This window comes from Orcinus orca, chromosome 20 (assembly GCF_937001465.1).
Source record: "Orcinus orca chromosome 20, mOrcOrc1.1, whole genome shotgun sequence".
Taxonomy (NCBI): domain Eukaryota; kingdom Metazoa; phylum Chordata; class Mammalia; order Artiodactyla; family Delphinidae; genus Orcinus; species Orcinus orca.
In genome coordinates this window covers 36911490-36935555 of record NC_064578.1, presented here as the reverse complement: position 1 = coordinate 36935555, position 24066 = coordinate 36911490, and the positions used below count along the sequence as shown (strand labels likewise).

Here is a 24066-nt window from a genome sequence, read left to right as displayed (position 1 = left end):
GGAGACGCAAGAGGGAAGAGATATGGGAACATATGTATATGTATAACTGATTCACTTTGTTATAAAACAGAAACTAACACACCATTGTAAAGCAATTATACCCCAATAAAGATGTTAAAAAAAAAAAATCATTTTTGATTCAACCTACCGAGCACCAAGTGCATCAAGTGCAGAATAGAAGAATAAAGGGTGATTTGACTTCAAAAAAAAAAAAGAGATTACAAGCAATTCAAAAATACTTGTATAGAAATGACCAGATTCAGTAATCTGAAAACAAATTGGCAAAATTTTTCTATTTTGTATCAATGGGGTTTAAAATTAATAGAAACATATATATACACAATGTAGAAAATTACAGACTTATTAGTAGGCTACAAATGAAGAGATAAAGCTATATTAATGTATTTTTACATATTACTTGTAAGACAATGTAGTTATTATACAAACAGCTATTCTAGTCTACTTATTTATTTATTTGGCTTCATTGGGTCTTCATTGCTGTGTGTGGGCTTTCTCTAGTTGTGACGAGCAGGGGCTACTCTTCGTTGCAGTGCACGGGCTTCTCATTGCGGTGGCTTCTCTTGTTGCGGAGCACGGGCTCTACGTGCGCGGGTTTCAGTAGTTGTGGCACATGGGCTCAGTAGTTGTGCCACACGGGCTTAGTTGCTCTGTGGCATGTGGGATCTTCCCATACCAGGGCTTGAACCCGTGCCGCCTGCATTGGCAGGCGGATTCTTCACCACTGCACCACCAGGGAAGTCCCCAAATGGCTATTCTAAAGGAGCATCTAGATGCCCTTCCTGGGAAGTGTCACATTGCGAGTAGTGTCAGGTATAACGTGAACACGCTCTCATTAAACACAAGCCAGGTAACCAATGATTCCTCACTCATGAAAGTGGTTCTCCGTTTACAAATGACCCTGTACATAGCAGCTACATGCATCAGAGAAAAATGGAAACACTACAGAGTCAAAATCAAATTAACATTTGTGATCAGGCCCATTTTAGCATGAGACTCAAGCCGAACAGCCCTCCCAAGTCTACACAGTTAAAAGGTGCAGAGAGGTGGTGCAGTGGTTAAGAAGCTGCCTGCCAATGCAGGGACGGTTCGAGCCCTGGTCCAGGAAGATCCCACATGCCGCGGAGCAACTAAGCCCATGGGCCACAAACTACTGAAGCCCGCGCGCCTAGAGTCCATGCTCTGCAACAAAAGAAGCCACGTAATGAGAAGCCCATGCACCACAACAAAGAGTAGCCCCCCTCGCCGCAACTAGAAAAAGCCCGTGTGCAGCAATGAAGACCCAACGCAGCCAAAATTAAATAAATAAATTTATTTTTTCAAAAAGGTGCAGAGAGAACAAAGGTCACTATGAACATATCACTTACAAAACTATTCTCCATTCAAACAATGTGCTTTCACTTCCTCTTGTAGCAAACAAGGTTAATAAGAGTACTTACATCACCGTTATGAGTAATAAGTGAAGTGACACAGATAAAGCTTGAAAAGTGCTTAGCACTTAGTAATAAGCACTTCACATAAGTGTTACCATTATTATTATATCCCCCTTGGACATCAGCAATTATCTCCAACGATCCTAGAAACTTATTTGTCAATCTCTCCACTCATGCTACAGATGTAATCTAACAACGCGATGCAAAGCAACTGTAAAGTGAAAATAACCAGTCTCTCAAAGATACAGAATTTCATTATGTTAATGAAAGTACTATTTTAAAAATGATGATAAGACACAAAATAGCAATTGAAGTAGGGAGAACTAAGGATGATGAAGGGATGGGAACGTCCAAACATGTATTTTAATACCAAAGTGTCTCCACCTTAATTTACCAATAAATTGCCCCAGGAATCCTATGATGGCACACACCATGAGCATTCACTTCTCCCAGCTTTATCTACTAGCAATACGCTTTCTTCTCCACCTGGGGAATTTCTGCTCACCTTCCTCAGAATCAAAGTTAACATTTACTTCCTGTAGTCTTTCCCAAGCTCCTCAGGCAGAACCGTCTCTTCCTCCAGGGCCCCACAACACTGAGTTGACAGTGCTAGCAAAGCGATCCTCAGACTGTATTCCATTAAGTGCCACAAGCAAGTCTTCCCTGCTAGACCCTTAAGTTCTTTGAAAGCAAGGACTATGTTCCCATTGCCCAGCACAGTCCATGACATAGAAGGCACACAAGATGCATGATGAATTGAACTGGATCCTAGAATTTTAGGATTGGGAAGGGCCAAAGAGGCAACATTTGTTTTCAGATGCAAAAAGGAGACTCAAAGAAGATTGAGTGACTTGCCCAAGTCACAGAGACAGTGGCTGTGACAAGACTGCTACTCAAGTTTTCTTTCCAATAAAATTCATGAGAACAGGACTGGCTCACTGTGTCTGGCTCACTGCTCCAAACTGGTTCATCAAGCACAGAATCTGGATGTATAGTAGATCCTCAAGTAACTGCTTTGATTACAAAACACTATAAATGTCAATCCATAAACGTTGAGAAACAGAGATATCCTAGTTTAATTTTTGCACCGTTCTCATATCAATTCCCAACTAAAAATTCTGAGAAATAAGCAAAATCACCTTGTATGGCATCATATTATATGAAAGTAATATATGTCAAACATTCTGCTTTCTGGCATTAACACATTTAAAGCGACCCCTGTTTCCAGGCTTACAGGTTTTCAGAAGCCTGTCTACGTAAAGTAAATAGTGAGATAAAACTGACATACTGTACACCAACATCCAAAAACATTATTCATACTGTGCAGACTATGTCAAACGCTAATAAAATGCAAGTGACAACTTGCCTTTGTGGAAACTAGACACAAGGATTCACACTTTGAGGAAGTTCAAGTTCACCAGCCAACAGCCACACCACGATTTGCTGCCAGCACGGAGAGGCGCTAAGGAGTATGCCTACTTCCAGGAAGTAAAACACTTGGATTTCATCAATGGGGAGGTCAGTAAGAGAGCCAGGACGCCCAACGAACAAGTGTTAAAGGAAACAAGCAGTCTCCTTTCCGTCTCTCAGAATTAGTAGATATCAGAGAGCATGAGTCCTTCCAGGAAATTCACGTAAGCGAGTCCCTAGAATTCTGACACACACTGCAATCGAAGGGGGCTATGAGGCCGAAGAAGGCCCGGGCACCATTAAGGCCCCTCCGGAAGGTATTTCTTGCACAAGGAAGGGATAAGAAAGCACTACCAGGCACAAAGGTGGAACCGCCAGCAAGGGAGCAGCCTCTGGGCGGATCCCAACGCCACCTCTGAGCCTCAGGCCCTCCCCACGCTCCCGTTCCAGCCAGACGCCCAGACCCGGCACTCTGGATCCCATCAAGGCGGGCGGTGGCCGACTCCACTCAGAGGGGCCGCAGTCCCTCACGGACCCCCAGAGCTAATGGGCGGAGACACCTCCTCAAAGAGTAACGGCCGCGGCCAAGCACCCCCGCCCACCCGAGCCCGGATCGCCCCGCCTGCGGCCTTCCCCGGCCTGTCGCCCACCCCGCAGGCCAAGCCGGGCTGGTATTAGCCCCGACCCGGCTGCGGGGCCCCGACTCCTCCTGCAAGGCTCCAAGGCGGTGGGAGTGAGCAGGTGCTGGGAGAAGGGTCGGCCCGGGGCTCGCGGCCCCTCAGCACTCACCATGGCGATTCCCCTAAGCCTGCAGCTAACAGCACCCACCCCGCGCGGAGCCTCCCGCGGTCAGGTGACTCTGCAGCCCCTCCAAGCCCCGCCCCCTCTAGCTCCGCCTTCGGACGCTGCAGGCAGCTCCTAGATTGGCCCTCCAAGTCTCGCGTATTTATTGGTCCCTGTCACTTCACGCTGGACTGAGGAACCTAGGCGCCAGCCAATCTCTCCACAGTGTGTGGCGGGACAGTGCGGAGTAGGGGGAAATCCATCGGCTGCAGGAAGGAGACAGCAAGAGCCTAAGGCAGCGTTTGCGTCTGCCTAAAAGGGAGGAATAAAAGGAGTGGGAGCTGCCGGAGCACATTCACTTTCTGCCTTGGCGCGTGTACTCGCAGCGCGCACGCTCAAGAGGAAGACCAGGATTGGTTTACGGGGTAGTCGCAACTTCTTGTCCCAACCAATCCAGATGCAGCGGGGGGGTGGGTCCCGGCCCTCACTGGCTGGCGAGACGTCCGCGCGCGGGTTTCGTCGCGTTGCAGCTGTTTGCGGGTGTAGTCTTTGTCCGCGCCATGGAACCTGGTCTGATCCGGCGTTTAGCCCCGCGCCTGGGCATCGCCGAGCCGGAGGTGCTGAGGTGAGTCCGGTCGGGCGCACCCCAGCGGCCCTGCGCCCTCAGAAGGGATTTAGGCCCTACCTTAAGAAAAACCTCCCGACAGTGAGCTTCGTGAGCAGGCCGGAGGGGCGAGTGTAGACGCCCCTCGGAACAGCTAGCACTGTGGGATGCACGGTGGTGGGAAAGGGAGAGAGGCGGAGAGCTTGGGTCGTTTCCCTGAAACTTATTGAGAGTGCGTTTACGGCGGAGGCAGACCTACGGGGTAGAGACCTCATGGAGGGCAGTGTCTATGGTGGCAACGACTACGCAGGAAGTAGAATGGGGTGGTGTGCGGAGCCGCTGGGGATGGAGCGGAGCGCAGCTTCTCTGCAGCCTTTAATTTAAAAGAAACTTGCGAGAAAGCCTCGGATGGGGGGGGGGTGCCATTGGCGCTGAGACCCGATTTATAGAAGGTGCCAGCCACGGGAAGATGTGCGAAGAGGGCCCAAGCAGGGACAGCAGCCTGTGCAAAACCCCGGAGATGGGAAGGACTTTTGCATGATCCAGGGTTAGAAATAAAGTATTGGGGCTTCCCTGGTGGTGCAGTGGTGAAGAATCCGTCTGCCAATGCAGGGGACACAGGTCGAGCCCTGGTCCGGGAAGATCCCACCTGCCGCGGAGCAGCTAAGCCTGTACACCGCAATTACTGAGCCTGCACTCTAGAGCCCGTGAGCCACAACTACAGAGCCCGCGTGCCACAACTACTGAAGCCCGTGTGCCTAGAGCCTGTGCTCCGCAACAAGAGAAGCCACCGCAATGAGAAGCCTGCGCACTGCAACGAAGAGTAGCCCCCGCTCGCCGCAAGAGAAAAACCGCGTTTAGCAACGAAGACCCAACACAGCCGATAAGTAAATAAATGTTAAAAAAAGAAAGAAAGAATTGTAGTTAAACTGGGGGGGCAGGGCTAGCCTGGGTGCTTGGACTGTCAATTAGGTGACAGAAGGGAAGGAAAGGAACACCTCCTGGACTCGTAATCATTTAGAACAGTGGTTCTCAAAGTGTGGTGCCTGGACCAGCAGTATCAGTATCTCCTTGGAACTTGGTAGAAATGCACATTTTTAGGCCCCACTATAGGCCTACTGATCAGAAACTCGGGCTGGGACCAGCAATCTTTTCACAAGCCCCAAGGTGACTGTCATGTACACTAAAGTTTGAGAACCACAGATTTATTTTTATTTATTTATGTATGTAAGTATGTATGTATGTACGTATGGCTGCGTTGGGTCTTTGTTACTGTGCGCCGGCTTTCTCTAGTTTCGGCGAGTGGGGGCTACTCATAGTTGCGGTGCGCGGGCTTCTCATTGCAGTGGCTTCTCTTGTTGCAGAGCATGGCCTCTCAGCGCGTGGGCTCTAGAGCGCAGGCTCAGTAGCTGTGACGCAGGGCCTTAGTTGCTCCGCGGCATGTGGGATATTCCTGGACCAGATATCGGACCCGTGTACCCTGCATTGGCAGGCGGATTCTTAATCACTGCACCACCAGGGAAGTCCCAAGAACCACAGATTTAGAGGAAGGAGGAACCCTGGTCTCACTTGCCTGCCTATGTCACAATTCATGCTTGTTCCAGTAATGGAAGGCTGAAAGAAGGGTTGGCCTTTTTGGGAGGATTTCAGGAACTTACTTTTGCTTGAAAGTACTTGAGCACAGTGATGTCTGGAGTCAGAGGGTCTGTTCTGTTTTGTAGAACCCTGTCCTCCCCCAAAAGATGGGAGTTTCATTCCCAGCCCCAAATAAACTTGCATAGGAATTAGAGTCGGAGTGAAGTTCGCCAGGCTGAATTCATTGTTTACCAAAGTATTGGGCAGACTTCTGGGAAAGAGTTTTAGTGAATGTGTTGCTCAGGAAAGCAGAGGAGTACTTGCGACTGTCCCATGTGAAGTGCATTGGCCTAGCGGCACGAACCACAGAAACCAGCAATGCAGTCATGTGCCTGGACCTTGCAGCTTCCTACGTGAAGTTCCCCTTGGACAGGGTAAGTAGGTCCCACTGAATGTCTGAATAATCTGGTGCAACACTGAAGTTTAATCATGTTTTCATCTCTGGTTGGACTAGCCCCCATCAAAACTCCGTGTTTTAGAATTTTCCTGGCTATTCTCGTATGTTATTCTAGATGAACTTTAGAATCATTTTGTAGAGTTTGAGAAAAAAAATTTTTTTGCAACATTCTCTCTATTCTTTACTACCTAGTTTTCCTGAGCACCTCTTTCTTTACAGAAGGCTGTCTTCCACACTGCCACTAGCATCATTCTCCTAAATCACATACTTTAAAACCCATGTATTATTTTTCTTCCAGTGTCACAGTGGTTGAGAGCCAAGCTATGGCAAGACTCACATGTTGAGACCAAATCTCAACACCACCGGTTACTAACTCTGTGTGTCTCTAGTTTCCTCATCCATCAAATGGGGATAAAGGTATCCATTTCACTGGATAATTGTAAGGAGGAAACAATATACTATATGTTACACTGTTAACACAGTGCCTGTCACATAATGGTACACTGATAAAAATGGTGGCATTAAAAACACCATTGGCTCCCCATGGGTTGGCTCCCCATTAACATCAAACTCTCCAGCCCTTCTTGAACCCTACTAACCTCAAGCTACACTGTTCACTTAACAGACCATGCATCTTAATGACTGACTTTGTAAATGCAATGCCTTTTTTTTTTTTAACCTGGAATGCTTTTCTAGCAAGCTCCTGTTTGTCTTAAAATGACCCTGCCTTGCTGTTACATCCTTTATTAAGCTTTCCTTTCCCAAGCAGAGTTGGTGTCCCTCAGTTGTTGATCCTCCTGTTTCTCTCCCAGTTTCCCTCTTATCTCCCTTTCACACACACTCTCCCTCCCCACCTCACTCCCACTACTTCCCTCCTTTGTTTTTCCAATGAATTGCACATTGGCACCTTTGTTAAAGCAAATAACCATATATGCATCTCCTGTGTTTTTTAATTCACAGCTTGGCTGTGGTAACACTATGTTGTATTTTAAATTATCTGCACACATGCATGACTGCCTTTCTATAGTATGAGCTTATTGCCAGCGGTACTTAACTTGCCTGATATGATTACTGATTTTTGACTAAATGAAGCTAAACCTTTAGGTAGAGTGACTTGCCACAGAATTAATTAATCTTGGAAAGTTGACTTATTAAACAAGTGTTAAAGGCACTAATATACAGCACTTATGATTTTTATGATTCATCTGTTTTTCCTTTCAAAGGATTATTTAATTAAACTTTCTGGTTTGAACAAGAAGATGTATCAGAGTTGCCTTAAATCTTTTGAGTGTTTACTGGGCCTGAACTCGAATATTGGAATAAGAGACCTAGCTGTACAGTTTAGCTGTACAGAAGCAGTGAACATGGCTTCAAAGATACTGCAAAGGTATGAGGCATATAACTGAAAATCGATACTGATACATAAAGCAGAAATATCCAATGTCATGGTAATTTTCCATCTTAAAAAATAACTAATATGCTGAAGTGACAGAATGCGTATCTTATACATTTAAATAGTTTGTAAGTTCTGATTTGCATTTTCAGTTTCTTTGAAATAATATTTTCTAACAAATAACTCTGCAAACACTGCTTTCACTTAGCTATGAGTCCAGTCTTCCACAAACACAGCAAGTGGATCTTGACTTATCCAGGCCGCTTTTCACCACTGCTGCACTACTTTCAGCATGCAAGTAAGTGTTCCTTTGAACATTCAGAAAAGTCTATAATTTATAAATAAATTTCTCGTTGCCAAAGAATACTTCTAATTTAGTTGATTTCAACTCAGAGCATATTTTCCTAAATAACCTTAATAGTGGCCAAGTGACCTGATTCTCAGTTTATCCCACGATGGACCTGACAACTAGGAACTAGTGTTGCCCAAAGCCCACTTGCCAAGTGACAGCCACATATATGTATATGTATGCTAAGTCATGAAACCTATCATTAAAACAGTGCTTAGTTGTGATTTTCCAGTCACATTTTTTTAAGTACTGATTGCAACTCTTTTTCAAGTAATTTATAAAACTTTTCAATGATAAATTCTTAATTTGAATCTTTGGGGTTATCTGTGTGTATACTGAAATTTTACCCTGGAAATATTAGTAATTGTTATCTTTGTCTAAAGTTGTCTTGTTTTATCTTGCTGGAAAACTCATTAGAAAACAAATTGTAGCTGGTGCTTAAAGAATAGGTTTCTTACTATTTAACCACTAATTTTGGTGTGTTTGGCTCCCTTAGCTACTATTAGTGAATAGAAATAGTCCCTTTATTTCAACAAAGGTATATGTATGTGTGGAGGGAGTATGGCTGTTATGGTAGAAAGCAGTATTGACAACCTCACTTTTGAAAGCACGTTTCACTGAACAAAGAAAGGTTTGAATGGGTCTGTTATTTTAAATAAGTTTGTTTTGTATTTTTCATTAGTGGTTGTTGTGAAGTGTTATTAGGGGGGGTTTTTGGAGGGGAGGGTGGTTTATATTCTTGTAGTCATATAAATATAAGCATCATAAGTGTTTAAAGTGAGTTAAACACTTTAAAATGCTGTAATTGTCATTTAACAAGTTAACATCTGAGATGTATAAGAGTTCTATAAAGCATGAAGTACTATAGCAAATGTTTTTATGTGCCCTATTTGTTATGTAACAGACCCCGTGTGCATTTTATCTCTCGCAGTACAATAAATAACTAAATAAATAGCTTTAAAAGGTAAGTTTGCATGGTTTTAGCTAATGATATACGTTTGAAATAAAGGGAAAATTAAACAGTTGGGGGCTCTTCATAAAGCCTTAGTGGAAAGGAAATAAGTTGATAACTGGTTGGCCAAAGAAGATAACAATACTGATCTTAAGAACAGTAAGTTATCAAATTCTTTTGTAGGATTCTAAAGCTAAAGGTGGACAAAAATAAAATGGCAGCCACATCCGGTGTAAAAAAAGCCATGTTTGATCGACTCTGTAAACAGTTAGAGAAGATTGGGCAGCAGATCGACAGTGAGTATTCATTCCACGTTGCAAGAATGTGTCATTTGAAAGAACGTCTCTGAAATATATATTCTTGTCTATCTGTAGACAAGATCGGTTTTTACTGAGAAAATTACTGTTCTTTTCTATTTTTCAAATAAAATAGCTTAATAACTAAAAAACAAAAACAAAATAACCAACCCTGTGATTCCGTAAATTCATACCTAGAAAATAGATTCTCTGTTCTGAAGTCTGACAGGAAAAGCCAAAGAAAAGAGAAGGGCAAGATCATTTGCCTTCTCCTTATCCTAGTATTTGGTCAATCAAGGTATCTGGTTTTTATTTGTGATCCAAAATAAGCCCCAAAACTAAAATTGAAAATAGGAGAAAAATTAACTCTGATAATACTTTTTTTTTCCCCTAAAGGAGAGCCTGGAGATTCAGCTACTCCACCATGGAAGAAAAAGAAGACAGTGGTTGAACCTTCAGCAACGGGTGAAGCATTATTAACACCGGATGAACATTGAAATTAGTACAATGGGATTAGTGTACAGTGGGTTTAATGCAGTGAACAGCCCTTTGCTGCTTTAGCAGCTTGCCTAGACAAGAGTCAGATTTTATATTTGCAGCAACATGGATGGATCTAGAGATTATCATACTAAGTGAAATAAGTCAGAAAGAGAAAGACAAATACCATATGATATCACTTGTATGTGGAATCTAAAATATGACACAAATGAACTTATCTACGAAACAGAAACAGACTCACAGACATAGAGAACAGACTTGTTGCCAAGGAGTAGGGTTCGATTGGGAGTTTGGGACTATCAGATACAAACTATTATATATACGAAGGATAAACAACAAGGTCCTACTGTAGCACAAGGAACTATATTCAGTATCCTGTGATAAACCATAATGGAAAAGAATATACATATATGTATAACTGAATCACTTTGCTGTACACCAGAAACTAACACAACATTGTAAATCAACTGTACTTCAATTAAAAAAAAAAGTCAGATTTTAACTAAATCCTAGAAGTTAATCATTTGATAAGACAGTTTTCCAAGCAGTAGTTTACAGAAGTATCATGTAATTAAGAATACATCTGAAGGCAAACTGCTGAGGTTCAAATCCTGCTTTACCACCGAGTGGTTCTGTGATTTTAGGAAAGTGACAATTTCTGTGAGCCTCAACTTCCTAATCTATAAAATGTGATTAATATTAGCACCCATTTCACATAATTGTGGTGAGGGTTGAATGAGATAATACAATTAAAAAGTGCTGGATTCAGGGCTTGATAAATGTTAGCTATCATCAAGATGTCTTGGAATGCTTGGAGTGTAAGGGAGAGCGAAAAACTGATGTGTTAACTTCTGTTTCCACTTCTCATTTTGGTATCTTATTCCCTATTACCTTAATTAAGATAGAGGTTTTAAAGTAAACAAGCTTACTTCTTTCTTACTCATTTGTAAACATAAGGATTTTGAAACATTAAAAATTTTTTTTCTCTCATAGAAATAGAGAATGTAGTAGAGATCCCACATAAACCGCAAAAAGATGAAGATCTGACACAGGATTATGAACAGTGGAAAAGGAAAATTTTGGAAAATGCTGCCAAAGCACAAAAGGCTACAACAGAGTGATTTCAGCTTCCGGACCACCTGTACTGCAAACCAGCGGTGCATCTGCCACCTCAAGGAAGATGTGAGGGCTTTGGAAATTTGTTTGAACTTTTATAACAAGGATCCTATCCTTAATAGCAAAGAAACCAGCATTGGGGCTGAGCAGGGTGGCTCTCACATGGGCAGCAAATTCGTTAGATAAGCCACAGTGCCTGGTTGGCTCAGCCTTGGCTCCCCACAGGTCTGCTCTCTCCTACAAAATGTCATTGAAACCATTTTGCTTTCTTGTTTTGTTTTAAGCAAAAGACAGTCTCCTGTCCTATCCAGAATATGAAATTCAAGCTGAATGGAGTCTAAAGATTTTAAGTTTTTGTGTTAATCTCTTGGTTTGACTAAATATATAGTACAACCTAAGTTAATAAATATTATTTTTATATGCATTCAAGGTGCAGTTGTTATCAGTTTGGGAGAATCTATGGTATGCCAAAAGCCGTCTACTCTAGCAGGAAAAAAGCCCAGGTTGCTGAACACTGAACCATACTGCTCCCCAGAGCACAAACTCTTGAATCAGACTTTCTGGGTTTAAAACACTACTCAGCCATTTACCACCTGTGAAACCTTGAGCAAATTAATTAGCTTCTTTATGCCAAATCAATAAGTAGGAATAAAAATAATGTCTACCTCATAGAATAATTTGGAGGAGTATCTGAGCTAATACATGTAAAGCATTTAGTACAGCTCCTGGTGTAAGTATTTAGTAAGTATTAAAATACAGAAAGAAACACATAGAGGTCTCACATAATTATATATTAGCGTCATATTAAAAAATTAAGAAACAGACTAAAGTGTGACAACATGGATAGACCTAGAGGGTATTATGCTAAGTGAAATAAGTCAGACAGAAGTACAAATACCGTATGATCTCATGTGGAATCTAAAAACAAAACACGAATGGACAAAACAAACAAAGAACAAATTGGTGGTTGCCAGAGGGGAGGTGGGTAGGGGGGATGAGTGAAATAGGTGAGGGAGATTAAGGAGTACAAACTACCAGTTATAAAATAAATGTCATGGGGATGTAATGTACAGCATAGGGAATATGGTCAATAATATATAATCACTGATGACATGATAACTAGACTGGTGATCATAATGTGTAGAAATATCAAATCACTATATTGTACACCTGAAATTTATATAATATTGTAAGTCAATTATACTTTAAAAAAGAGCCCAAGGTTTATTTTCTTTGATATCCACATACTGAAAAATGTAACCTTACTAAATACTTACTTTAAAACTATGGAAAAGGGCCTGGAAAGATAAGTTGCTAGGGGCTCTGAGGCATCATGCCAGACATGATTTTAACCAAAATTAAGAATACATGATCTACTACAAAGCTAACTTCAAAACTCCAATAAAATATCAACATATCTAAGGAGAATAAAATGCATGGAGAGATTGCATGTTCATGGATAGAAAGGCTCAATATTGTTGAGATGTTAGTTCTTCCCAACTTGATGTATAGATTCAACACAATTCCAATCAAAGTCCCAGCATTTTGTGGACATCAACAGACTAAAGTTTATATGAAAATTAAAAGACCCAGAACAACAAGTCGATATTGAAGGAGAAGAACAATGCTGGCGAGGATGTGGAACAATAGGAACTCTCATTCGTTGCTTGTGGTAAGGCATAATGTTACAGCTACTTGGAAGACAGTTTGGGAGCTTCTTACGAAACTAAACATACTCTTACCATGTAATCCAGTAATCACGCTCCTTGGTACTTGCTTAAATGAGTTGAAAACTTACGTCTGCAAAAACCTACACATTGATATTTATTGCACCTTTATTCATAATTGCCAAAATTTAGAAGCAACCAAGATGTCTTTCAGTAGGTGAATGGATAAACTGTAGTACATCCAGACCATGGAATATTATTCAGCACTAAAAGGAAATGAGCTATCACATCATGAAAAGACATGGAGGACATTTAAATGCGTACTTCTAAGTGAAAGAAGCCAATATGAAAAGGCCTTATGGCTCCAAGTATATGACACTATGAAAAAGGAAAAAACTATGGAGACAGTAAAAAGATCAGTGGTCTCCAGGGGTTGGGGTGGGGGCAGAGATGAATAGGCAGAGCATAAAGGATTTTTAGGGCAGTGAAACTATTCTGTATGATATTACAATGGTGGATATATATCATTATACATTCATCAAAACCCACAGAATGTGCAATACCAAGAGTGAACCCTAATGTTAGCAATGGACTTTGGGTGATAACAATGTGTCATTGTAGGTTCATCAACTGTAGTAAATACACCCACTGTAGCGGGTGATGTCAATAGTGGAGGAGGTTGTGGATGAGGCGGTATGGGCAGGTACATAGGGCATAGCGGAAATCTCTGTCCTTCCTGCTCAATTTTGCTATGAACCTAAAAACTGCTCTAAAAAATAAAGTTTATTAACTTTCAAAAATAAAGAATACATGATCTAATTAAATATTTCCATGAAGAATGCAATAAAGTGATTGCATCCAAATTTTTAAAGCCTAATCAGAATGGAATCAATAATAGTGGTTGCCTTCTATCTGCTGTAAATAAGGTATAATACCTGCTGCATAGAACAGGAGTAACTAAGGGAGTGATTTTCTTTCCCTGCCCCTTTTAATTCTAGACATTTAGCAAGCTAAGGTTAGAGAAATGCTGTAATCAAATGATCCCACACATGCATAATGTCCCACAGCCATGTGGTAGAGGGGAATGAACGTGAGCTTTGGAACCACATGCACTTGCATTTAAATTCTGACTCTGCCACTTATACCCTGAGGAAATATTACAACCTTAATGAGCTTCAGTTTCCTTGTTTATAAAATGGAAATATTATCTACCTTGTGAGAATTAAAGGTAATATTTGTAAAGTGTGTGACACTTAGAAGGCATTCACTAAATAGTGCTTCTATTATTACTTTGATCTAAAATGGATGTGAGTCTTTTCCTCATTTATTTTAAGAAGGTATATAATTTGATTTTGGTACCAAGATTTAGATTCTAGCTTTGGGTCAAAGCAATCTATTCATCACCAGGTAAAATTAAAGCACATTCACTTTTTTAAAAAATTGTGGTAAATATAAAATTCACTATCTTAACAATTTTTAAGAGTACAGTTCACTAGTGTTAAGTACATTCACATTGTTATGTGATCTCCAGAACTCTTCATCTTGCAAAGCTGACTCTACCCATGAAACCCATTAAACAACTCCCATTCCTCCCTCCCCCAGCCTCTGGCAGCCACCATTCTACCTCCGTCTGAATTTTAACTATTCTAGCTAGATACTTCATCTAAGTGGAATCATATGGTATTCAATTTTTGCTGTTTTTCACTTAGCATAATGTCCTTGAGGTTCATTATATTGTGGCATGTGTCAGAATTTCTTTCCTTTTTAAGTCTGAATAATTTTCCATTGTGTGGATATACCACACTTTATCCATTCATCTGTCAATGAACATTTAGGTTGCTTTTACCTCTTGGCTGTTGTGAATAGTGCTGCTATAGACGTGTATAGTTATGTGTCTCTTGGAGATCCTGCTTTCTATTATTTTGGGCATTTACCTGGAAGTGACATTTGATAATTCTGTTTTTAAATTTGAGGAACCACCAGGAAACATATTATGTTTTCCATAATAACTGCATCATATTACATTCCCACCAACAGTGCACAAGGGTTCCAATTTCTCCACATCCTGGCCAACACGTATTTTCTGGTTTTTTTTGTTAGTAGCCATCCTAAATGGGTGTGAGGTGGTATCTCATTGTGGTTTTGATTTGCATTCCTCTAATGATTAGTGAGCACTTTTTCATGTGCTTGTTTGCCATTTGGGAAAATGTCAGTTCAAGTCCTTCACCCATTTTTTTAATAGGTTTTTTGTTGTTGAGTTGTTCTTTATATAGTGTAAATATTAACCCCCTATTAAAAAATTATTGCAAATATTTTCTCCCATTCTTAAGATTGCCTTTTCACTGTTGATTTCATGAGAATAAATATAAGTACTGTTTGTGACTTTTTCTTCTATGCCCTGAAAGCAGGTGATGGTAATATATCTTGATTATCTGGAATGTAGTAGGTACTTCGTTATTTTTTAAACTAGTTGTGGGGTAGGGGAATTGCCTTAAAGCAATCTTGTCCAAATGCCCTCCTAGGGCAGGAATCCTTCACAATTTTCCAACACATTCATACTCCAGCTATGGAAGCTTACTACTTAGTGGGTCCATATTTCAGTACTGTTGTAAAGACTTTCTGGAAGCTCATTTCTTTAACAGCTCCTCTTGGCTTATTTAACTGATCAAAAAATGTTTTATCATGAAAGTTTTCAAATGTATACAACAAATATATACCTCTTTACTAGAAGACAATATTATGCTACCCCATACTGACTACCCAAACCCAACAGTTAAGATTTTGCCACACTTGCTTAACTGTATCTCCCTTTTTCCTGAAGTCATTTAACCCACATTATAGCCACATTACCATTATCATACGTCACAATATTAATAGAAATTCTATCATCAGATATGCAATTTAAAAAAAATTATTTAGTTTTGGCTGCATCAGGTCTTCGTTGCTGCACGCGGGCTTTCTTTAGTTGAGGTGAGTGGGGGCTACTTGTCATTGCAGTGCACGGGCTTCTCATCGTGGTGGCTTCTCTTGTTGAGGAGCACAGGCTCTAGGCATAGGGGCTTCAGTAGTTGTGGTGCACGGGCTTAGTTGCTCCGCGGCATGTGGGATCTTCCCAGACCAGGGCTCGAACCCGTGTCCCCTGCATTGGCAGGCAGATTCTTAACCACTGCACCACCAAGGAAGCCCAAATATGCAATTTAGAATTAAAGTTCCCTGGATGTCTCTGAAATATCTTTTTATCGTTTGTTTGCTCAAATCAGGGTCAAGACAAGGTCCACACTTGACAGTGGGTTGCTAATTTTTAATTTTAAAAGCAATACATGCTCATTGTTAAAAAAAAAATTCAAATGATTTAGAAAGTAATAAAGTGAAAAGTAGAATTCCCTCTCTCGCCATCACCCACTTTCTACACCACACTGTTAACTTTCTTGCATAACCTAGAAAAGTTTAATGCACATATAAGCATGTCTCTCCATAAATGGGATAATACCATATATATGTTCTATAATTTTTTTCATAATAAAACTCAGTACATCAAGATCTATCTTTACTGGCTACAAGGTAACCTTCCATATGTATGTGGCAAAATTTAAACCCTTGCTGATAGGCACATATAGGTTGTTTTCAACCTATATGAGCCATTTTGCTACAGTAAAGGTCACTTTGCATACATCTCTGCCCGCTTGTTCAAGTATTGCTGAGGGATAAATTTCTAGAAATGGAATTGCCGGGTGAAAGTATGGGCATGACTTTTATTTGGATACATATTCATCAAAAGTGAAAAATTCCATTTTCCCCACACCCTCACCAAATCTGATAGGTGAAAAAAGTGGGTCCTGACTACCTTTCAGAGTTCCTCTGCCCAGCAGTTTTCTTTCATTTTTTTAAATTTAATTTTTATTTTATATTGGAGTATCATTGATTTCCCAGAAGTTTTCAATGACTGTTCATTCAAATTAAAAAGTCCCGTTTGAAATAGTTAATGCTAGCAAAGTTGCAATCTAAAAAATTTTCAAGTACACACCAGCAGAGAACTAAAAATATCCAGAAAATTAAAGTTTCATAAAAGCTCCCTCGCCTTTCAAATAAGGGAAGCTAACTTCTGCAGTACCTCTCACTTGTGTGGGCCTGGTCTAAACAAATCCCTCAAAGGAACTTTGTTGAAAAGTTTCTCTAGGTAGAGAATAACAGCATATAGGGGGAAAAATTAAAATTTGATAGCTATCGGATTTTCTCTGGATCTGCCCTGTCTTATATAGAAGCCACTAAACATATGTGGCTATTAAGCACTTAAAATGTGGCTAATGCAACTGTATTTCTAATTTTATTTCATTTTAATTAATCATAAAAATACTAGAAAATATTTAAGATGCTTGAACAACTTGAATATGTGACTATATTTTTCCACAGTAAATTTTATGAAATCTAAATACAAATTGTATGTCTGATAAAAATCTAGAATCTGAACTGGCATGTATTTTAAGTGTAAAATACACACCAGATTTTGGAGACTTAGTATGAAAAAAATTCAATAATTTTTATATTGATTACATATTAAAATAGGTTTTGATATGTTAAATAAATTATTAAAATTAATTTTACCGGGGTATTTTTAGAGAAGCTATCAGAAAATTTTAAATTATGTATATGGCTCATATTATATTTCCATGAGGGAGTGGTACTCTAGATCAGGATAACTAACTACATTTTTCTGGGGAGAAGATTTATAGCATTCCCCCAAGAATGTGAAGTCCCATGGAAGGGAAGAATCACCATACTATAGATGGAACTATAGATATCCTCTATAGCTCCTTCTGGAGGCTGCCTTCAGAACACCTTAAAAATAAAGCATTTTACCAAATCACTGTTACTGGCCCATGAAAGGGAGGTTTCCAGCAGCCATCTCTTCTGATATTCATCCACAAGCTGACAAGCTTGGAGCAGGCCTAGATGTGCTGATACTGAAAATCTTAGCTTCCCAACAGGGGTTAGTGTTCCAGAGGAAAGTTATAACCGAAGAAATGCAGCAGGAGGATTAATATCTCCATCTTCTGCCTCTCTCCCCACAATAAAAAAAGTCTTTATTATGGGACAAAAGTCCTGAAAGGCTGTGAAACTGTTGCATGGCTAATTAAAAATTAAAAGTAACTAAAAACTTCTGGCCCAAGAAGGTCATGAGAATAGCAAAAAACTTCCTTACAACTAAGGAAATTAAAAGGATTGTTTCCTTTTGAATAATTACTCCTTGTTAATAATTTCTTGAAGTTAGTTAAGTGATGGGTATATACCTGATAAAACAGTAGGAGAGCAGTTTGCATTTGTTTTCTCTTGATGCATCATTTCTGTGTTTCTCTCAGAAAGCTGAACATCATTACATTCTTATCTCTCTTTCACATATTACATATCAGTTCCCAGACTTACTAGACCATAGATGCATAACTGTGGAAGAGAGATCAGGAGGAAGACTGCCAATGTCAGGACAGGGCAGAATTAGGAGAGGGTAGAGGTATGTACAGATTTTAAAAGCTTATTCAAAACTATCACTGCTCTGATATAGCCATGACAGTCAGTACATTTTGAAATTTCAAAGAATATTAAAGGATGCATGTTTTGATTCTAAAAAGGGAGCACACGTTAAAACAAGTTTGAGGATCTCTGCCCTAAATCCACGTTGCTTCACACTAGAGCAACAAATGTAGTACAAAATGTCAGCTCACACCTGAGCAAGTCAAAATGCTAGGAATTCTTTGCACTGGAGGAGGTAATACTAACATGCCCTGCGTGATAGTCCACTGGGTTCTTTAATCAGAGTAAGCTTAGACATTAAATTTGACATATGCAAAGTAGAAGCTTTCCTACCTACCTAAAGCATGCCTACACTTATCACCAAAAGTAGGTACACTTGAAAAGTAATCGCAGCATTTCAACTGATCTTATAAGGCAGAAAAAAGTTCTTAGGTCAGTCTCTTTACAGCCACTTTTCATCCACAAGGAAGGCAACAGCCATAACCTTTTTTTACAAAATAAGTAGAAGGCCAGATTATTAAAAATCTTCAGTCATGACTTCACCACAAGTCTCAGTAATTTCTGGGCCCATGGGAGCAGCAGAGTTGAGGATTAGGGACAAGGTGGAAATTTCCTTAACCTGTTGGCAGCAGTCACCACGTAGAAGTGTTTCTTAAGGTAAGGAGAGAAAAAAGGAAGGGAAAAAGGCATATTTATAGATCAATTACTTTAAGAAGAAACAATAAAAGGACTTGCTTAAGTTTAGCCACTTGGGTTTGTTTAAAATTGATAACTAAAGGGGAAAAGAAGATTCTAGCACAATTATAGTAAAACAGTCACATGACTTTCAGGGACATGTTTAGAGCAAGTTTGAAGTGAGAAAATATGTTATCCCACCCTTTTCATGTGAAAAATGGAGCACCCTAGAATGGTATTTTTCAAATTGTAACTCACAACCCACCAGTGGGTCATGAAATCAAATTGGTGGGGCATGACTAACAACTTTTTTTAAATGAAACTAAATATCATAGAATAGAAAATATCAAAAGTGCATCACACTCTGTGGAGCAAATGTCGCAGTATTTTTGTTTCACATGTGTGCGAGTATACGTGTACTTGTATACTGGCTCTCTGGGTAAAGCATTTTGGTTTTGTTTTTTATTGAAGATCTAAGCCAATATCAAAATGTTGGAAAGTCACTTCCCTGGAGGACAATTGTTTTTAAGAGACATTCTATGTCCATGGTTCCAAAGCGTTCTGCTGTAAACAAAATTATAAAGCTTTCAAAGCCTAATAGGGCTTTCCTAGGCCCTTTTTCTAAAATGTGGAGGAATCATCCTCAAGCTATGGGCAGTTAGTTCTGAGCGCTGCACTGCAGTGTTCATTGAGAACACATGCTCAGACTTCATTCTGTCACTTCAAGTGTTCACATAAGTATGAATTGAAAGCTATTTTTATGCCAGTCACTTTTGGTCTGTGGCATTTTTTAATCAAGGTAACAGGTTTTTTTGTTTGTTTTTGTTTTTTTGCGGTACGCGGGCCTCTCACTGTTGTGGCCTCTTCCGTTGCGAAGGTAACAGGTTTTTGACGTGAGACAGTTTTCCCCCTAAATAATCTATTTAGAATCAAAACGTAAGTAAAAACTTAGTACACTTCTTTCAAAGGACATTTTAAGAAAACAAATGCTGCTTTTACTAAAAGAAAAACAGATACCTTCCATTTCCTCTGAGCCATGTATTTCTGCAGCAATAGTTGGGATTTGAGACGAACTTTCGATTTAGAAGCTTTGGCAGGCAAGTTATTCAACCACTCATGTTTCAGGCACTGTGTGGCACTCATTCTGCAGCTGTGAAATCAAACAGCAGGTGAGACTTTTAGTTGGGGTTGCATTTTTCTGGCTATCCAAAATCTGTTTAATTGGTAGGAAGCTGAGTCAGTGGAACAGATTAATCATATAGGCAGATTCATGCCATGTGCTAAAAAAAGACCTACTACCTAAAATTCCCATCCTTAAAAGTGCAAGAATGTCGTCAGCAAAATGTTCCCTGCCCTCTATTGAGGGTATGTGTCCTGGTGATTAATCACCACCTCCCAGAGAGAGCTGGGGAATCAAGGCAGGACAGTAGGAGGGCCAGCTGTGCCTGGAATTGCTCTTAAGAAGTAAAAGAGCATGAGCCTTGAAAGAAGCTCATCTTTCTTCACAGAGAATAATGTCAACTTGTTCATCTGAATTAGGAATATATTTCCTCTCACATAACTTTTCAAACAGTCAAGGCCAGGGAACGAGAGCTGTCTCAGAGCCCAGATCTTGGGCCCCACCACTTGTAGTTATTCCCATATGTCTGAGTATCGGAAAACTCAGTGGCCCAACCCATAACCTTGATATAGCTACTGAAAACGAAGTAGGTCTTCATCACCAAGAAATAAGGTTTTCTGTCTTTTATTCTGGGGAATAACAACTGCATATCTCAACTTTTTTTCAACATTAGCCTATGAAAAGCAATAACTTGGAAATAGGTCTTATTTGTAAATATGGTCCTTTCTAAAACTCTTGTCTAGATTTTATGCTCCTAGTTGCTTGTTTCTTAACTGACTTCCTTTGTCCCTTTCCCTGCTACCTTTTCTTTTTTTTCCCCAAAGAAGTAGCAGACTAAGAAATCCTGAAGAGAATCGGTCTACAGGGAGAAAGGACCATTCGCTCCAGCAGCCCTGCCCAGCACCAGCCTGATTTCCACAGCACCCAAATGGATGGTCACCATCAGGATGGATCATGGGTGACAAGCAATAAAGGGTACCTCTTCTCTTTGACCAGCAACCGGGAGACAAAGTCCTTGGCCTCCTCTGACAGCCCTTCAAAGGTGTCAGCATCAAAATCCCAACTACAGTTCACAATGAAATTCATGGTCTCTGCATCCGTTTCCCCTAGAAATGGCGACAAACCACTGAGCCTACAGAGGAGAGAAAGGACTGTCAGTATGTGGAAGCTATACCTGCCAACACACACCGACAATATAAAGAAGACTCTTACAAGGTCAAGCAGAACTAATCAGAACCAAGAGGGTTCAAAAAAAAAGCACCCCCATTGCCTCTCCACAGGAGAAGTCCAGTGCGCTCAATAAAGTGGAAGCACTGAAAAATTGATGACAGGAAGAGTGGTGGAATAAGTCCCCTATCATGCTCACCACATTCCCCCTTACCCTGAAGTAAGAGTAAATTTGGATCCAACCCAATATGCCCATTTATCAGGTACATTTGACTGAACGTGAAGATAGCTTGGCATGTCTCTGAGACTACCCAGGCCTCAGGGGCCAAAGGAAAACTGGCTTTATTAGGCTCCTCTAGAGGAGGCCAGAGAGATGAGACAATTTCACTGGCTGGCCTTGGGCCACAATATTCCCCAACCTGGTGTAGCACACACACAAAGTGTGGGGAAAGAGTTAAACTGTAATAATAAGACTGGGAGCAAAGCTTGATTTTGTTGGGCCTCTGAGGAAATAGCTGAGGGATGTCCACAGTTGGAGAGAGAAGAGGACATTTAGTCTGTGTACATATCTCCTCTCAGCCCATCCTAACTCTGCTTCCTCAGCCCACAGAAAACAGGGAGTGCAGAGCAGAAGGACAAAGTTAGAAGATGCAGGAGCTGTGCCCTGCCCTGCCCTCCCCTCTCCTTACCACTTCAATGCCACTTGCACCAGAGCACCTGCATTTCTTTGCCAGAGGGCTTTCTCTCCAGTGGAAGCTGATTTATCCACCCAGAAGTTTCAGGGAATTAATAATTCTGGGACCAGCCCACTAGCAACAACTGATTAGAGTCGGTGTATTAATACCCCAACTCCCTCCCCCACTAGCTGGCCTAGCTCTGAGTGGGTGTCCCACAGTGGGCCCCAGTTCCCTGCAGGATTAAACTCCAGGTGCCCACAGTGGTTACTGACTCCACCACACACACTTTACTGGCTGCCTTCCTTCCCCATTTCACTTCCCCACTTCTCTGTTGGCTTTTCTTAGGGATGCCTCCCCAATAAATTCCTTGCCCTCAAATTCTTGCTGCTTCTAAGGATACCCAAACTAAGACAAATGGCCCCCATTCCCAGTGGGGCGTGAGGCCCCTGGGCACTCACAGCATGTAGGTTATGACTCCCACACTCCACATGTCCGTTGGGAACGAGACAAACTCGTAATTGATGACTTCTGGGGCCAGGAACTCGGGAGTGCCAAAGTTCACCTTCAGCTTCTCCCGAGGCTTGTACCTGGGGAGGAGAGGTGCAGAGGACAATGGGAGTGAGCCCTGAGAGAAGTTGTGGATGCCCGGCTAATTCCTTGGGGGGCGCTAAACACTCCCTAACCTTTGCTGTCAGCCATGTTTTCTGGACATCACATCCCACCACACTTGGTTTACTGGGAAATCATCACACACCCAGGCCCTAAATGCAGACTTTCCTAAGTCACTGTGGAGAATAAGAAAACCACAGTCCTCCTCCTCCTCCAGGTATTTACAATCTGAAAAAGAGGGAAGATCAATATATCTTATGTGACTGGCCTGCAGTCACACGGATGAGCACAAACAACCTGTGTAGAAGCTGTGTGGGGAGGACTGCTCTATTGTGCATCATAGTTAAAGGGAAGACGATAGGAGTTATAGAAAGAGGCAAAATGCTCAACATCACTGATCATCAGTGAAATGCAAATCAAAACCACAATGAGACATTACCTCACACCATCAGAAAAAAATAGAAAATTGCAAGTGTTGGCTAGGATGTGAAGAAATTAGAACCTTGTCAGTAGGAATGTAAAAGGGAGCAGCTGCTATGGAAAACAGTATGGCAGTTCTTCAAAAAAATTTTTTAAAGAACTACCATATGATCCAGGAATCCTACTTCTGGGTATGTATCCAAAAGAATTAAAAGCAGAGTCTTGAAGAGATATTTATACCCCCATGTTCATAGCAGCATTACTCAGAATAGCCAAAAGGTGGAAGCAACCCAAGTGTCCATCAGCAGATGAATGGATAAACAAAATGTGGTATATACATACAATATGATATTATTCAGCCTTAAAAAGAAAGGAAATTCTGACACATGTTGTAATATGGATGAACTTCGAAGACATTACAATAAGTGAAATAAGCCAGTCACAAAAAGGCAAATACTGTATGATTCCACTTATATGAGGTTCCCAGTGTAGTCAATTCAGAGACAGAAGGTAGGATGCTGGTTTCCAGGGGCTGAAGGCAGGAGGAAAATGAGGGGTAGTTATTTACTGGGTACAGAGTTTCAGTTTTGCAAGGTAAAAAAAGCTCTGGAGATTGGTTGCACAAAAATATGAACATATCTAAAGACTACTGTAACTAATCTTGAAAATTGTTAACACGGTAAATTTTATGTTATGTGTATTTTATACAATTACAAAAAGAGAAAGATCTAGAAAAAGTATTCTGAACATGAAGTTTAAGGAAGGCTAGGAAGAGAATTGGTGGCTGTATGGGGAAAGGGGTTGGAGAAAGTTGGTTTTTAGAATCAATCTTGAAAAAGAAGAAAACTTCTAGCTGAAATTTAATGGGCAGCAAAAAAGATGTCCTTCAGTTGGAGAATGGATAATATAAAGTATGGTACATCTAGAAAATGGAATAGTATTCAACACTTAAAAAAAACAAAAAAGAGATTCACAGAAAGAGAGACAAGATGAAGAGGCAGAGGGCTATCTACCAGATGAAGGAACAAGATAAAACCCTGGAAAAACAACTCAATGAAGTGGACATAGGCAATCTTCCAGAAAAAGAATTCAGAATAATGATAGTGAAGATGATCCAGGACTTCAGAAAAAGAATGGAGGCAGAGATCTAGAAGATGCAAGATATGTTTAATAAAGATCTAGAAGAATTAAAGAACAAACAAACAGAGATGAACAATACAATAACTGAAATGAAAACTACACTAGAAGGAATCAATAGCAGAATAACTGAGGCAGAAGAACGGATAAGTGACCTGGAAGACAGAATGGTGGAATTCACTGC

At 40.6% G+C, this 24066-nt stretch overlaps 3 protein-coding genes across 5 annotated transcripts in view; 1 reads left to right on the top strand and 2 right to left on the bottom strand.

Moving 5' to 3' along the window:
- Positions 1-3743, bottom strand: part of VPS35 (VPS35 retromer complex component) — a 41489-nt gene extending 37746 nt beyond the window's left edge. Inside the window, exon 1 of the mRNA XM_004264863.4 lies at positions 3651-3743. Within this exon, the coding sequence (XP_004264911.1) occupies positions 3651-3653 (3 nt within the window). The 5' untranslated portion in view covers positions 3654-3743. The remainder of the gene's footprint in view (positions 1-3650) is intronic.
- Positions 3744-3883: 140 nt separating this feature from the next.
- On the top strand, positions 3884-11308 carry ORC6 (origin recognition complex subunit 6). 2 transcript variants are annotated; one of them, XM_004264864.3, is made up of 7 exons: positions 3884-4269; positions 6128-6257; positions 7504-7667; positions 7882-7971; positions 9158-9270; positions 9667-9735; positions 10762-11308. In XM_004264864.3, exons 1-7 carry the CDS (start codon positions 4205-4207, stop codon positions 10887-10889), a joined length of 759 nt encoding a protein of 252 aa, XP_004264912.1. In that variant the 5' UTR covers positions 3884-4204; the 3' UTR covers positions 10890-11308. The 2 variants fall into 2 exon arrangements, with proteins under 2 accessions (XP_004264912.1, XP_049559651.1); XM_049703694.1 differs by having other exon boundaries at positions 4861-6257.
- A 4529-nt stretch (positions 11309-15837) lies between these two features.
- The window catches only part of MYLK3 (myosin light chain kinase 3), a 61750-nt gene continuing 53521 nt past the window's right edge, over positions 15838-24066 (bottom strand). For both annotated transcript variants that reach the window (XM_049703686.1, XM_004264865.3), the window contains exons 10-13: positions 22175-22303; positions 20852-21004; positions 19770-19902; positions 15838-18728 (exon numbers count right to left, since the gene is read on the bottom strand). In XM_049703686.1, coding sequence (XP_049559643.1) covers positions 18669-18728; positions 19770-19902; positions 20852-21004; positions 22175-22303 — 475 coding nt within the window. In that variant the 3' untranslated portion in view covers positions 15838-18668. The remainder of the gene's footprint in view (positions 18729-19769; positions 19903-20851; positions 21005-22174; positions 22304-24066) is intronic.

What these genes read in the sequence shown, in the direction of transcription:
- ORC6 (XM_004264864.3), top strand. Translation starts at nt 4,205, where the DNA reads ATGGAACCTGGTCTGATCCGGCGTTTAGCCCCGCGCCTGGGCATCGCC. An exon ending in GCCGAGCCGGAGGTGCTGAG is followed by an intron (nt 4,270 to 6,127) that starts GTGAGTCCGGTC and finishes TGTGTTGCTCAG; the next exon opens with GAAAGCAGAGGAGTACTTGC. An exon ending in GCTTCAAAGATACTGCAAAG is followed by an intron (nt 7,668 to 7,881) that starts GTATGAGGCATA and finishes GCTTTCACTTAG; the next exon opens with CTATGAGTCCAGTCTTCCAC.